Source organism: Lichenostomus cassidix, chromosome 20 (assembly GCF_008360975.1).
Source record: "Lichenostomus cassidix isolate B80296 chromosome 20, HeHo_3.0, whole genome shotgun sequence".
NCBI classification, from domain to species: domain Eukaryota; kingdom Metazoa; phylum Chordata; class Aves; order Passeriformes; family Meliphagidae; genus Lichenostomus; species Lichenostomus cassidix.
The window spans coordinates 5761729-5778463 of NC_139500.1; the positions used below are offsets into that span (position 1 = coordinate 5761729).

At 47.1% G+C, this 16735-nt stretch overlaps 1 protein-coding gene across 3 annotated transcripts in view; it reads right to left on the reverse strand.

Moving 5' to 3' along the window:
• Positions 1–8951, reverse strand: part of NKAIN4 (sodium/potassium transporting ATPase interacting 4) — a 49111-nt gene extending 40160 nt beyond the window's left edge. Inside the window, exon 1 of one of the 3 annotated variants that reach the window (XR_014855905.1) lies at positions 8620–8948. Coding sequence is in view for 2 of the 3 variants with exons in the window: in XM_085078966.1 (XP_084935092.1) it covers positions 8620–8673 (54 nt within the window). In the remaining variant the exon portion in view is untranslated. Of the gene's footprint in view, positions 1–8619 lie in introns of all 3 variants that reach the window. The other 2 variants (XM_085078966.1, XM_085078965.1) reach the window with 2 other exon arrangements.
• Positions 8952–16735: the final 7784 nt, after the last annotated feature.

The following is a 16735-nucleotide window of genomic DNA, read 5'->3' on the forward strand; positions in this document are numbered from 1 at the left end:
AAAAACACCATCCATCTGCTGAGCTTCTGGCAGGGAAGAAGTTTGCTTGTAGGCCTTAGAGTGGAATCCAAAATACTCCCAACTCAAAGAAGCCATTTCTGAGTGCAGGGCAATGCTCTTATTGTAGTACTATAGAAAAACATCCAAACTTCCTAAATATGAACACACCTGAGTAAGGCCAGGATTTAAGATTCCTCCTGATCTCCAAGTAGGTCAACCATGCTGGTACTGAGATTGGGCTCTGGTTACTATGGAGGTAATGCCCAGGTGGAGCTGAAGATAGACAGTGACAAAGTGTTAATTGTGGGGAGGCTGTTTATCCATGATGGATGACCACAGCACTGAGAGCACGCCATGCAAGGCTACACTCAATATTTTATAAGTTGTGTGTGGGTAATAAAATGCTCCATCCCCTTCTTCAGTGTCCTCTATCTCACCTTCCCTGATCAGATGAAATGGTGCTCACAGATGAACTCTCCCCAGAGAACAGCACTTGGAAAATATAAATCAGCACCAAATGCTTTAATGGGTCCAAGGCTGTTGTCAGGGTCACTAGAGACACAAAACAGGTCCCTGGTCCCCCAAGAGGTGTCACAGGAGGCATCTTCCCCACTTTTGTGTATTTGCTGTAACTGTGTATTCATCTGAGCACCTGAATTCATTTTTTACTAAGTGTTATTTAGGACTTCAGGAGAAGTGAAACACAACTATTCTCAGGGATGTTGAATCCTTGTTCTTTCCTGTCCTGGCCCAGGTGAGTGGTTGGCCAAGTTCTCACTAATGGAGGACAGAGTGTGTCCCGTATTGTTCTGACCTCAGTTCAGTGATGTCCCAGGTCACTCAGGGATGGCACAATGACAGAGCACAGCACATCCAGCCCTCCCACCCCACTGATGGGCATGGGGCTCCTGAACATCAGGGCTGGGCACAGATCTGTGTGCTTGCTTCTTTGGTGCAGAAAAAATATGATGATCATCCTGGTTTTCAGGAGTTTTGAGCACTGGAGGGGAAAAAATGGAGGGGAAAGAAAAAAAAATCAAAGAGGGAAGAAAGCAGATATTTTGCTGGCCTGAGAGAGCCTGGAGAGCAGGTGGGAAGCTGCCTGCAGGGCTGGCCAGTCGCTGAGAGGTGGCAAAGGAAGCTGGCACAGCAAGTCCTGATGTCTGCCCGCCTCGAGCAGGTGATGAAGACAAGCTGTTGCCTCCATTCCCACAGTATATTTTCATTAGGCCCAGGCAGATGGCAGTGGAGGTCACTGCTTCCACACCATCATCCTTTCAGCCCAAAGGTGTCAGGGAGTCTGACATCTCAATTACTAAACCTGGAATCACCCAAGCAGCACCCGATGGGCGATGGGGGAAAGGGGAGCAGGAAAGCTGTGCTCCTGATTTCCATGAATTCTCACCTTTGAGAGAAAATCTGGGCTGTGCATTTCCCTGATAAACAATGTGTTTGTGTCTAACATTCTGACACAAAAGCAGCTGTGCTGAGAACGAGCCACAGACACCAGGAAAATGGCAATGAAGTCCTTGTGGAAAATAGACCAAAAAGCACCCCTTGGAAAAGACATTTGATGTTAATGAGCTACAGCAAAGCCAAGGGAGGAGATATTGATCTTGCCCTAGCAGATCCTGCTGCTTGCTCCTCCACAGTCTGTGAAGCCTCAGAACACAGAGCAAAATAAAACTTATGTTCTTCACAAGGACTCTCAGATGTGGGCCCAGGGCTTGGCTAAGGCAGAAGGAGCAACATCACATTGACTTTTCTGTGCTCAAGGTGAGACACAATTCCGACACGCTGGTGAGAAGCAGCAGCTCTGCTGAAACATCATCTCAGAGATTTCTAACAGATATTCAATCATTTCCGTTTTTCTCCTCCCTATTATTACCACCTACTCTCCTATTATTACTTTACTACTACTGATTCCCTACTTTTCACTCCTGTTAATCCATACTTTTGTAATCCCTACTGTTATCCCTGGCAAGAAGAAGATGAAATAATATTCTGACTCTTACCAAAGATCAATAAACAAATGAAGCAGAAGTTGTTTACTCGTAGTCTGAAATCTCATGAACTTTAAGGTAATATTATGACTCTGGAACGATTATGAAATATCTCAGATTCCAGTTTCCACAGGGCGTTTATTCATTGAGTTTCCTTCTGCAACAAAAATACCCCAAACCACTGTGAGCAGATGAGTCACTGCAGCAAAACAGCACCCTGGGCAACACCCAAACCTGGGCTTTCCATTTGAGGACTTCACCCCTCAAACCCCACTCTGAGCTGGGTTTGGGGGAGACATGATGAAGTCAGAGATACTTGGAAGATGAGAATGTCCAGGGTGCACGACCCCAGTGAAAAAGACAACAACTAACTTCTTTTTGGGGAGACTTTTCAACTTTTTTCAGAAGTGTTTCCAAGCTTCTGTGAAAGTTCAAAATATTTGGGGTTTGGCACAATAAACACCCCCATCATTTTGAGCAAGCATTGCTAAATGCCAGAGTTTTTTCTTCCTTTTTTGTCCAGAAATGTTTTTTTTTTTTTTCCTCCTCATGTTCTGGAGAAAGGGAAGGGGAGAAGAATGTGCTGCTTCTGAGACAAAAGTTTCCACTTGGTTGAAAACTCTCCTTCTACCAAACTAAAACACAGAGACACAACCTGTGCAGTTGGGTGTGCTCATCACATCTACTGCAGGAGGACTGGGGACAAAGGGAACATTAAATCACAAATTATCCCTGGCTTTGGGGGTTTTTTTAACAAGAAAGAAAGGTTCAGTTCTACTGACCTCAGCCCCAACGTTCTGTTAATGGGAAAGGCAACGCTACAGCTGGGGCACTTGCTGCTCACTGGATTTTATGCATTTTCTTAAGTGCTCAAAAAGCAATGGGCTAGTCCAGGGTTTTCCTGGAGGAAAAGAGATCACAATCTGGCCTTTGTTATCCAGTTTGTTCTCCAAGAGTTCATACTTGAGGGCCCCCGGCGCGGATTCTTGGAAGAGCTCCACTTTGCACCCCGGCCAAAATGATCCGAGTTTCCATATATTATTAGCACACAATGGAGCAACGTCAGCTCCCTTAACCCCACACCAGCCAGAGGGAGAGGGTCTCCAATGGGGGAAAACAGCTCTTTCTCTTCTTCTGCTGGTGCTTGGAGAGAGGAAAAGGGGAAGACAAAGGAGCAGAGAGTGACCGGGAAAAATCGGAGTGGTCAACAAAGATACTGTGTCAGCCGAAATGAAACCCCAGTTCTCCAAGGAGAGTTGACTTCAACACCACCCTGCCCTCAGCTGCTTTTTTGGCTTGGCTTTGGCCAAATTTCATTCCTGGTCTGAGTGGGTTTGGTTAGAGGACACAGTTCCTGTGAGTCATCTGCAATCTCCAGCACCAGCCTAGGAAAGGCGGATGTGGGGAGCCAGGAGAGCTGGGCACGTCTGAAACACAGACCCCAAACTGCTCCTCCCTTGTGCTTCCCTTGTGCTGCAGTGTACTGACTCCAGCTGCTCAGGAAAAGGGGGGGAAAAAAAAGAAAAATCTCATGCAAAAATTCAAGTTTTTGTAAGAAAAGCTGCACCACTCCAAAATTAAAAAATGTTTGCCAGCACAGCAAACATTTGCCAGCACATTTTTGACTTTTCGCCAAAATATTCTGGCCAAAACTTGGGAGAAAAGCTCAGGATTGCCTATGGAAAGCAGATACTTCTCATGAAAATATTCATTTAGTCAAATCCCCAGGTTTCTACTGAAAGTCAGCTTCAGTGGAAAATGCTGACGAGCTCTATTATTGGCACAGCTTTAATTTTCCTTTGTCTGGAACAGACACGGAGAAGACAGCATCTGTCAAATGTAGTCTTTAGACTTACGTTATTATTTAGCCTGGAGTATTGTTCAAGGACTTCAGGAAAGGTTTGAGCCATCACAGAGCTGGGTGCTGTGCACATCCACGAAAGATGCCCCCTTCCCTGGAGAGATTTTAATTTAAGCACAAGCCATGGAGAAGATAAACAGCTGGGGAGAGCACAAGGTAATTTTGGAGGGGTCCTGAGCAGCGTGATGAGCAAAGGGACGCTGTGCTTCCCCTTGCACCTGCTCTTCCCCCCGAGGCTTTGTGCTCAGCCACACGGCAGCTGTGCAGGCTCACAGCTCCCTCAGGGCAGCCTGACTCTGCCCTGGCTCCAGAGGCAGCTGCACAGGAGGGGAGAGACAAGTCCTCCTCTCCCAGACCAAAACATCCCTGGAGTGGAGAGGAGAAAGTCAAACAAGTAATTTTTACATCCCCCAGACACTGCAATGCTGCCTGCTCCTTACCTTGGATAGGGACATGCTTTGCCACCACATATGCTGATCAATAGAGGCAGAGAATCACTGGATCCCTGAATGGTTTGGGTTGGAAGGGAGCTTAAAGCTCATCTTGTCCACCCCCTGCCATGGGCAGGGACAACTTCCACTATCCCAGATTGCTCCAAGCCCCATCCAACCTGACCTTGGACACTTCCAGGGATGGAGCAGCCACAGCTTCTCTGGGCATCCCGTGCCAGGTCCTCACCTCACTCACTAGGAAAAATTTCTTCCCAATACCCAATCTAAACCTACTCTCTTTCAGTTTAAAGCCATTCCCCTTGTCCTATCACTATATGCCCTTTTAAAAAAATCCCTCTATCCCCTCTATTTTAACTCACACTTTATTTTCACCCAGATCCTGCCTTTCCATGGCATCTCACTGCCCGCCTGCCACGCTCCCCTTCTGCCCTCACTCCCATGTGCTCTGCATCACTTTATGCCTCCATCAAACCAACACAACCACTTCAAGAGAGCACTTAGAGAAGGATCTGTGCTGGTTTCAAACAGCTTCCAAAACTGGTCACCCCCTTCTGTAAGAGATTAAAAAGGAATCCCTGAGAAAGGAGTGAGGCAGAAAGAGAGGACGAGAAAATAAATAAATAAAGGTATATAGTTACTTTTGGTTAGTCTCGATGTGCAGTCCCATCCCAGGGCGCCTTGTTCTGTGCTCATTTGAAGTATTAGTCACTTTTTCCATTAGAAGCTGTTATTCTAGGGGGATTTATAATGTATCTGTAAAATTGTCTCCAGGCTTTGCTTGGCATCTGAGCTCTCAATCCACGGACAGAATGTAAAGAAACTACAGTAGTTTGATTTATTGGGACAGGGCACAGGGAGCGAGGGAATTTTTCCATGCTGGGTGGAAATAAATTCACATAGTGCCTCCGGTGCAGAGGCACTTACTGCTCCAGAAAATTCACCAGTTGGGTGCAATCTCACACTGGCCGAGAGGAAAAAGCAAATCAATGATTATTTAATATCTCCCTGCCTGAGACCAAGCCCTGGTCTGTGGTTCCTCGCCAGGACCCACCCAGCCCACCGGTGGGTGTGACAGCCTCATTCCACTCGGGTTCGGAAATCCTGCCTTTGGCAAACCTTTCTCAATTCTAATTCCTGCAAGGGGCATTTCTTAACCCACTACAGAGGCTCCGTGACAGATTTTTTCCTGAGAAGATCTATGGCTAATTTAAACTTTACTCTTGTTTCTTAACATACATCTGCTCAAAGGTTGGGAGGGATGAGGAAGTGCTGCTGACCTGCTGTAGGTGACAGCAGCTCCTGGATGGCAGAGGTGTTTGGGCAAAGGGAGAATGGGGAGGTGACAACCCTTCTGGGTTTCACAAACCCTGTAAAAACACCCCATCACCTTGCTGAAGGTCCTCCTCCATGCCATCCACAGCTGAGGACAAGCCTGTTTGCAGGGTAGCCCTGACCAGGGCCACCTCACCCAAAGTTCTGCTGGAAGTAGGGCTGGACTGGGAAAAAGGGAAGGATTAGGGGCAGCAATGCACACCACAACCAGAGGGAGGAATAGCCAGAACCTTCTTTCAGCTTCCCCGCAGCACCGCTCAGCAAAACACCGAGCCTAACGTGGACGCTTCAAGGAAACAATAATCTAAAATTGGAACACGGCAAATTATTTATTCAAACTACAGCCTTCCCTCCCCCCTTGATTAGCAAACCACTGGGGAGTCAGCCCTGATTTTCTTCAGACAGATGCAAACGCTCTCCTCCTCTCCCTGTGCCACGAGGCTCAGCCCGTGGGGGCTGAGGAGCTCGTTGGTATTCGCATTGTGTAGCAGCTCCTTCAATTCACACGTTGTTCTGCTCTCCGGCTGGAGCACAAACTTTTTCTTTGGGAGAACACACTGCAAATGATGAATTTGTTTGTTTTCTGCCTGTTTTTTTTTCTTTTCCCAGGGAAACATTTAGACTGCAGTGTGCAAACACTTCCCCGCACGCTCACTCAACTACTCCCACCTAATAATAAAACAATCTATATGAAGCATTGCGACTCGAAGCCCTGATTCGAGTTTTTTCGGGGGGGTTGTTTCATGTTTCCCTTCATCATTTATATAAAAAGCACTGCTGAAGCTTTGAGAAACAGTCATGAGAATGTGTAACAGAACTCAGGGGTGCTGCAGAGCTGAAGTGGGAGATCCCAGCAGAGAAATCCTCTCCCCACTTAAGTCAGAAGCAAAACGTCCACACAAGAGCCGGAATTTCACCCCTGGGACTTTGGGAGTGGGAGACACAGAGCTTGGCAACAAACAGGGAAGGCTGTGAAGGGTTCAAAGTATCAAATGAAGCTGAGCAGAGACATGAGAGGAACAAAGGAAGTTCACGTCATTATAATTTATTGATGATCTTGGCCTGATTGCTTCAGTGTTTTGTCTTAGCAGAGCCCACCCTGGGCAGCAGCGAGTCCTGCACGTCACTTGGCCGTGCGGATGTGGAAGTGATGTGATGATTTACAGACAAAGTTTGCTTAATTAAATAATGAAGTAAATAAAAAAGCACCATGCTGGATCTCACCCTCACCCAAACGCTTGCTGGGAACTGGCCAGGATCTCCTGACCTAACCCCCACCGGAGCACAGCTCCAGAAATTCCCTCACCATAGTTCACATTTTTCCAGCTCTACCAATTCACCCAGCAAGTGCCATGGGAAATTGCTATGGCTGAGGCATCCAAACTTGCTTAAGAATGAGCCAAACTGATTCTTTTCTTCAAGGAGGAGGGTCTTAGGGAAAATAAAATGCTGGGGGTTCTTTGTCCCTGTATCTTGGATACAAGAAAACTCCCACGCTTGTCAGAAATCAGAACAGCATCAGCAGCTCATGGGTTTTTCTTTTTCTCATTCCTCTTTTTTTTTTTTTTATACCCCAGTGTGTGAGTGTGTGTGCTTTAGAGTAGGATAATATAGTGATGGGTTTAAGAGACAGTGAATGTTGAGACGCCAATTTCTAACGTATTACAGGGTGCAGCTTCTTTCTTGTGTGATCACGGGTGAAAAATCAAAAGAAATAATCCAGGAGAATAAATACACTCCCCAGCCATTCAACTCACTCATAAATATGCTGAGCAAGATGCTTTGTGCAAGAAAACCCCATCACTTCTATTCTGCATTTTGTTTAACGATGAGTCAAATCCTCCACACTCATCTTCCAATTGTGCTAGTCTGAGTTCACAGGGGTGCATTCCCACCCTCTACCCTTTTAATTTTAGGCTGATGGGTATCATTTCAAAACTAGCAGGTTCCCCGTTTTCCTCTCCCACCTTCAGCCTTCTCCCTGTCTCTCTGTAGGAAACACTGCGCTGTCAGAGCACCCAACTCCAAAACAAAGAGTTTTAACTAAACTCACCCCTTGGCACCAGCAAACTATTCAAAAGAACTTTGCAGGAAGCCTGCCCTTTCCTGCGCGCTGCTAATGCTCCAAAATAAAGCAAATTTGGGAGAAGTCAATGAAATGAAAAGCCTAGACGCTGTCATTTCCTTTTTAAGGCTGGAGGAGCCCTGGAGCCCATTAGCTATTGACAAGAAGGGGACCCTCCAGATCCAGGCTGGATGCGCAGACACTCAGGGAACAACCAGACCTTTGTTTATCATCTATGCAGATGTCAGAAGGACCAGGAACCCGCGCCCCCCCGGGACCGACCCGTGCCCACCAGGGACCGCGCTCTGCGCACGCTGGGAAGTTTATTCCTACAGAAATATATGCACATTAACTGGTACAGTCCATCTAAGCACTTCATCCCGAGGAGGTTTGAAATAATTCCTTCCAAGCCAGCACAAACCCCAGCAGGGTGGGATGCGGGCGACCAGGGTGGGATGCGGGTGGACCTTTCCGTGAAAGAGGTTGAAGGTACCGGTGGGGTTTTAGCACGTACGAAGTTTGGTTCGGTTTGCAACATCGCCACCGAGCCGCCGGGACTCCTCTCACAGAGTGATTTCCTTCTTTTTCCAGTTGTATTTTATAGGCGCAAACTTACTAATTGAAACCTACTTTTTTTTCTTTTTTCTTGAGTTTTAAGCATCGGTAACCCCCCCGGCGCAGCAGAGCGTCCGCGGAGCGCAGCCCGACATCCCTCCAGCTTCCTGCTCCGAGCCGAAGTTGCGGAGGGAGCGCAGCCCTGCCCGGGTCAGCGGGCAGCGAGGCGCTTTTGTTCCCGGCCAGTCCCGGGGAGCCGATCCCGGGGAGCCGATCCCGGGCAGCCGATCCCGGGCAGCCGATCCCGCAGCTCCCCGCAGCGTCCCCCCGACCCCGAGCGCCTCCACTCACCAGCTGCAAAGTGCAGAGGAAGATGAGGGTGCAGCGGCCGGTGCAGCATCCCATGGTCCCCGAGCGGCGGGGGCAGGGCAGGGGCAGCCCGCTGGCCGCAGCCCCGCCGCCCTGGGGCTCCGCGCCGTCCGGTGCGCGGCCGGAGAGCGAGGCGGGCACGGAGGTCGCTCGGTGTCGCTCGCTCGGTGCCGGCTGCCGGAGCCCCTCCGGGAGCCGGGGAGGAGGAGAGCGGGGCCACAGCTTAAAAGGGCAACGCTCCGGCGGCGCTGCCGTCCCGCAGGCTGGGCGGGCAGGCGGGGCGGGGGCTGCCGCCGACGCCGGGATGCGCCCCCCGGGCCCCCGCAGGCGCGCTGGGATGCTCCGGCCCCGGCCCCGGCCCTCCCCCGGGAGGCGGGAGCGGCTCCGAGCCCCTGGACAGGGCAGCCCCGAGTTTTTCCCTTCCCAGGACGTGGGAGTGCCCGATCCGTGCTGGGGCAGAGGCTGCGCTGGCCAGCAAGGTGTGTGTGCAGGACACGCGGTGTGTGGAGCTCCTCTCCTCTTTCCACAAACGTTTAATCACCATCCTCCCCGTGAGGGAGCTGGCATGTTCACCCTGAATATTATGAAACCCAAACTAACCTAAAATGCGATGTTTTTCCCCATAAAAAATGGAAGACGAATTCCTAAAGGGGGATAAGACATGGAATTCTTTAAAATGTTTGTGGGTATTTTAAAGTATACTCAAGCTTAAGAATGAATGCCAGCTGACTGGGAGCAGAGGGATCAGGAGTAGGAGAGCATCTTTCTACTTCCAAAAAGTGCTTCACCTGAGCACCATGTAGGCACCACTCACTGTACCCTGCACCTGTAGAAAAGCAAGTCAGTCAACTTTAATTGTGTACAGTAGAGCAAATCCACAAGCACACAACCACCTCCTCTACGTGCCAGAGTCCTTCCCACTGCCTCCCCTCCCGAAGGAGAAGCAGGATCCAAAAGACACAGCTCATGCCAGCCTCCCCTGCTGCACACACTTGTGGCTAGCCTGAGGAGCAGGTCACACACCACACATTGTGATCGGGACAGACTTGCAGCTAAGCTCAGCACAACAGGATAAGAAGCTTTGGGAGAGCCTCATCTGGTGACAAGGTCGTCTCTCTGCAATCTCTAGTGGCTCCAGTGTCTGCACAACAGTTTGCTCTGTCGCCTCTGGCTGTTCTTTCTTCTTCTGAAGCAAGTCAAGGTTTCATTTCTGCCTCCAAAGCAGAGTGTGACTCCCCACCAGCAGTGATCAGCTCCACTTTCATTTTAAATAAGCACAGCCCCACTGCTTATTGAGATGGGGTGAGAAGGAGGTGGCAGCTGATATCATAGAAGCTCTACCATTTCACTCGAGGAAAACACTGCCTGACTATATCCTAAAGAAGAAAGATTGGTCCTCAAGCACTAGGAATGTTTAAAAGCTCATATTAACAACATTATTGTTATTCACATCAGCCACAGGGAGAAACAGAACAGACAAACAAACAAACTCTGAATAGGTGAGATTAGAAGGCAGACTCTGAATTGATCACAAATCCTTCTGGTTTTAGATGGTAAAATATATTGATTATCTGACCTGTGCACTGTGCATAGCCAAGGCATCAATTAATGCAGTCAGGTACAATAAGACACATTTTATTATAGTTGAAAGGAAAACACCCGCAGAAAAAACACCCAGAGAAGAAACCAATTAATTTCACCCAGAAAACTGTGAACTGAAGAAGCTTTGGCAGTACGTGTATTCCCCAGAAGGTGGATTTTGGATGGAAAAGGCAATGGAACAAAGATCAGTTTATTTTTTCATAAATGCAGATAAAACATTCCTTACAAACTGCACAGGGAGGCTTCACTCTGCCCTGTGGGGTCAGACAACCTGACATCAGAATTAGAACAGGAGCTCAAGTCAGCCAAAAGCAGGCTGGGGTTAGGCTGGTTTTTGTTCCATGCTCTGGAAACTGCTGGGAACAGCAGGGGAAAGCAGGGATACAGCCATGCAGGTTAGAACCTGGCTTTTGTGCCAGTTCTTAAGGTTTTCTGCATCTCTTGTTCTGCCTCCTGCTTCTAAAAACCTCCTGTAGGCACTGCTGTTTTCCAGCCCAGTTGTACTGCAAAGGAGACACAGTGTGAAATAGCAAAAGGTATTGGTGCTGAAAGGCTAAGTTTGACTCAAATAGGACTTTTTCCACCTGCACTTTTATCTTGATAAGCTCTGCAGAATGCAAGCATGGCTTGGCTGGGACTCCACATGCATGTGAAGGAAAACACAGACTTTCCTGAGCTTTTTAATACGGGTGAAGCTGTAGGAATAATGTAACGTGTATGTCAAAGAGAGATTTATCTCTCCCAGAGCTTGGTATTATAATCTTCATTCATATGATTTCTTATCTGTGTATCTGACCATCTGAATTCCTGCAGGACTGCTGCATCTACCCTGGAAGTTTAATTCATAAAACCAACTACAACTTTAATTTAACAAAAAAAGAAAGAAAACCAAAATTGCTCAGTATCCTGAATTTTTTATTTCATGAAGTATAACCTTGCCCTCAGCTTTTGATGGATGAAATGTTGCTTCAAGAGTCCAGCCTGAATGTTAAGAAGGATTTCTCCTGATTAAGGGGTTCAGGATGGGGTCTGAGGGACTCTTAGCAGGGATTTTGGTGTACAGGGATATGTGTGCACAGAGAAAGGCAATCACAGGCAGCTCCATCCCTCACCATCAGGAGAGGAGCAAGGAAAGAGAATTGGTCAAGCAGTCATTACTGCAGCCCTCTCCAAATGCTGGGCCACAGGGATGTTTAAGAGATCTGGTTGTTTCTTTTTTTCTCCTTCAATGTGCCTTTATTTTAAGATTCTGATGCATATCCTGACTTCATGGAGCACATGAAATCCATTTAGGGAACATCCTCAGATTCAAATGATGCTCAAGAGATTGAAGGTCCCTGTTGCTAGACAGTGTTTGAATCAGGAACCTCTTTCCATCCAAACTTCTTGTGGTATCCACAATCCAGCTGCATTGCTATGAGTGATTAACCTTAGACAACGGGACCTTGTTATCACTTGTTCCTGGCTGATTACATCCAAATTTCTTGGAGAAGTCCCAGGTTGACTTTGAAAGAAATGAAGAAACAAAACTAGCAAGCTCGAAACAAAGCAGCATTATCTTCCCACAGCTTGTTATCTCCAATACCTGCAGCCTCCTCACTCTGACAGATCAAGAGGAGCAGTAGAAGCTAAAAGTATTGGCTGGGGACGTGGCTCTTCACAGCCCAAACGCTGTAATTGTCACAGAAGCTGAAAGCTGGAGATGGTCTGACATCCCACGGTACCATGGGGTGCATTATTCCACTCAGTTCATTTCCATCCACCTCCTCTCCATTTTAATAACGTCAGCTGGGTCACGCTGCCTTTACAGATGTCTGATCAAACACGGTGGTGTCAGAGTGTTCCAACCTTTCCATCCACACCCCAAAGGCAAAGCTTGCCTGTCCCAGTGCTCCAGGAGCTAATCAGCCAGACTGCTCCCCTGCTCCAGGGCACACAGCAGCCTTCCCAAGGTGACGTGTCACATCCTATTTCTCTATCACAATTAGAAGGAAAACCCACTGCCAATGGCCTGAGTGATGGCAGCTTAGCACTGCACACAGCAGGATTTCCTGGTGACACAATCAAAACAGTAACTGAGAAGTCTTCACATACAAGGTGGATGAGCTGTGAAGCTTCCTGCCACAGGACACTGTGGAAGTTTAAAATGTCTGTGGGTACAAATGGATTAGGATAAATCATCTTCCTGCATGGGAGGAGGAAAGGGCTCTCTCCTGTCTCCTCAAGAGTAATATTGGATGCAGGGAGAGGATCTAACTGCTGGTGACCCCAGGTTGCCTCCACTCACCTTGGGCAGCCAGCTGTGGCTGGAGGAACTGGACTCTGTGATGTGTCCCATGTGTCCTAGTGAAGACTTTCTACACAGAGAAAGATTACTGACCCAGCTAGAGAGAGAGAGTTATGACAAAAAGGACAAGAACTTTTGACCTTCTAATTTTAAACTTGTAAATTTTTAAACCTGCCATTACCCTGGGCTAATAAATAGAGCACTGTTACAGAGCTCAGCTGCTCTGGGACTGAAGCCAGATGAAGCCAAGACTATCATGGTAGAAGACCCAAGAGAGGTGGCAATAGCCCAGACATGTCCTTCTTCTCTCCAGAGGGACCAGAGAGGCAGAGAAGCTCAAACTGAGCAGCACCACAGTGGCACACCCTCAGCAGGCCATGGCCAGATGAGCCACACACTGATCTTCCCCTCCTTTTGCAGCCTGGTGAATTAATCGCTGAGAACAGCCTCGCGACAGCAAAGCACAATGCTTCAAAAATTCTTCTCATCACTACACAAGAAAGGCAAAATTCTCAATGACTTTAAGCTTTGAAATGGTTTCCCAGCAGCCCAGGGCGATCTGTAAAATTCATCAGAACTGGTGTGTGAAATCTGTCAATTTTTTCTTCAATCCCTGTGAAGTCTCCGATGTTGGGGGGAGGCAGCTCAGGGGTTTTCAGCATTTTTACACCACCATCATCTGCATTTCACATTTGTAATTCTCTAATATTAACTTGCTGAGCTGCACAACAAATTGTCATCACTCTTTGATGAGCAGGTGGAGGATGGCAGAGGTAGAGGGCAGACTCACCAAGCTCTCTGGTACATCACAGTAAGTGCAAGGTGAACAATTTGTCCATACCTGGCTGGTGCAGGTACCCTGTTTGTGTGATCAAGGACCTGTATGAAGGAAACATGTCAGACATCATTCCTCCCCTGGATCAAACACATCAGCACCTATTTACCTCTACATTGGAGTCAAGGTTCAAATTCACACCTCTACAGCTTTGCTAAGATGCTGTGGTAATTCTGCCATAACACCTCATAAACAGCCTCGCAAAAACCTCTTATTCTATTTCTCCATGGCTCTGAAGGAAAAACATTGAGACAGAAACACCCTGGAAGCTGCCAGCATTTTTGTTAGTGTGAGGGGGGAGCTTTGTGCCACAGATCACCTCACCTGAGCAGCAGCACTGAAAATCCTCCCTCATCCACTGAAATTCCCCATCTGCCTTACTTACCACCTGGATACTGAGAATATCTAACAGCTATTGAACTACTTTGAGAAAGGCTGCTCAAACTACTGTTGTAGTACTTGGAGGATAGGCATGTGCACAGGTAGGACCCAGGGAACAGCATAAGGTTGTGTCAGGAGAGGTTCAGGCTGGATATTTGGAACAGATTCTTCACCCAGAGGGTGGCTGGGCATTGGAAGAGGCTCCCCAGGGAAGTGGTGATGGCCCCAAGCCTGGCAGAGCTCACGGAGTGTTGGGACAATGCCCTAAGGCACATGAAGGAATTGTCCTGTTCAGGGCCTGAAGCTGGATCTTGATGATCCTTGTACCTTGCAACCCAGGATATTCTGTGATTCCATGTCAGCATTCCTGACAAAACAGGCACAGCCTGGAGCAGAGAGGAAGCAGTGCCCGAAGGGTTAAACCCCGCAGGGGAAGCACAGCTGACACCCCAGCACCCCAGCCATGCAATCCGAGTAGCTGGCATGATTGCAGCCACATTTCCAGCCGCAGTTTCACTAGGCACTGTGACCAAGAAGTAATTCAATGCAGCTGCCAAGGTCCCTGGGTATTGATACCAAGTGATTATTCAAGGTTTCCATGCAACAGTTGCATTTCTCAAATGATATGACAAAAAAGAGAGCCTGAAGGGTGAGAGCAGTCTCCGGTTTCGAGCAGTGGCTTACAGCGTTCTCATTTAGAAAAGCTGCTTCCCCATTTGCTTAGAAATCATTTTTTCCTCTCAAATGATTGCAAACTTCCCCGAGCCAATTTAACAGGTCTCATGTGATGTGATGGAGAAGAAATCAATAACAAGTTTCTTTCAGCATGTCTTTTGAAGGACATTTGCAGCAGTGTGGGGTGTGCAGTGTCAGGAGCTGGTGTTTGTGAGTCCTGCCCGGAGGAAGGGATGGAACATGTGGTCTGAAGATATTCCAACACAAATACACACAACCCCAGCTATTTTTCTGCCCTGTTTTCGCTGATATTCTCTCCATCCCCAGCCAGGGAGAGCTAATGCGTATTAAGAAGTCAGCAGTGTCAGGTGCCACCAGGCTGGGAGAGCATTTTTTACACACATTTACTTAAGAAAGACTTAATTGCCTTGGAAATAAGCCACTTGAACCAGCCTCCCAGAGTTCATTCTGAATATCCACAGAGTAGATTCAAGCAGGACTTCCAGGCTTTTTCACCCTCCTGGACCAAGCTGGTCACTTTGACAGCTTTGATTGACAGTGCTAGAAACTGTGATGTGACACACAGATGTGACATTAACACAAAGTTAATGCTGAGTGTTGTAACAGCTGCTTTTCAAAAAGGTGTTGCTTTCCTGTTTGTTGTTTTAGCATCAGAGTAAAACTTTCTGTTGTCTCATATGAAAACTTTCCACATTTTATTTAGTATCTGAAATGAAAAAAACATGCACAGGGAGATGGACTGATGAGGATTTCTAAACACAAGTATCTGCTTAAGTTTTGTTTCAGCTCTAGCTCTGACGTGGAAAAATATAATGAAAGGCTGTCTGAGTGACCTGATGGGTAGCAGAAATACACGCATTAAAATGCCCTCCCAGCTGTGTGAGGGAGTGGGCACAGGGAGCTCAATCAGAAGAGAATTCCCTATAAATATGCAGAGGAAGGATGGGGGTTGATTACTGTCCTGATCTTGTCTGTGCCTTGAGGAGCTGGACATGAAATTCAGTGCTGGAGCCTGTGGTGTGTGGTCACGGCACAGGCAGGACTCTGTGATTTAGCTGCAGGACTAAACCCCTGCCTAAAATCTGGCTTCTGGTGCCTGACCACCAGCAGGGCTGTGCTGGTCATTAGATAGAGTTACTGATTTGTGCCAGTGTCAAGTTAACTGAGGAAATGTATCAGAAATCATGGGTTTCTCAGATGAAAAGGAAGGAAAAAAGTAATATTCCCCGTACAAGGAAAGGGAAGAGATTGTTTTATTAAGTGCATGTGACATTTCTCTAGCTTAATGGAAATACTCATTGTAGCTGGGGAAGTCTGAGAGGCTGTGGCTGCCAAGTGCAATGAATATCAATAGCCCTGAGTGCTATGATTAATAAAAATAAATCTTATTCATTCAGCAAAATAAATAATAATATAAACATTTAATAACAACTGGTTTTTCAGCCCACGGCAGAAATTATTTCACATATTATTTTTCTAGTGTTTTTTAATGTTAGTAGGAAAATTCTGTCAAGATTTACAAAGATAAGACCCTCCCAAAGTCACTTTAAACTCTCAAGTCTGCGAAGCTGAAAATGAGATGAAGCCTTTGGTGGCTGAGGTGACAACCTGCAGTTCACAGGGTGCTACTCAGAGCATGCAACACACAGAAGTACTAAAAACCCTGCAGGAAAAGGGTGTTACCACAATCCCATCAATTAACCAGACTTCTCCTGGCGCTAGAAGGGCTGAGTTTGGGGTTGCATTATTATTCACACAGTTACAGACACAGTCCCGGGTTATATTCACAGTTGTATGTTATTCACACAGTTACATAAGTCACACACAATGCCAATGCAGAACGCCAGTGATGACATTTATCATGCAAACAGGTCCATTCCTCGCTCCTCGCTCCTCAGATTTATTAAGTAGATTTATCTAAGAAGGGATCTACGGTTCTTCTTGTTCCCCCTCAATTTAAGTGTTGTGACATCCTGATATAGTGGCTCATCTCAGGTGTGTTGGGAGGGAAAAAGGCAATAAAAATCCACCGTTTCTCAATCCATGGCAAGTGCTGCTACTACTGAGAGTTGTAATTCAGCCCACATAGGCATCAGTAAACAAGTCAAAACAAGGGTTTGTAGTATCTCTTTTGCCTAATATTTGAAGCTCAGGCTGACAGCTATTCTAGAAGAAAATTTTTCAGATATTTTTGTGTAAACTGAGTGGTAATGCCACTTCATTTATGTCAGTGACGGCAATATTTAATAACCAAAATCTAGTCTTATTAATAGATTAGAAAGGGTTTAGTAAACCTG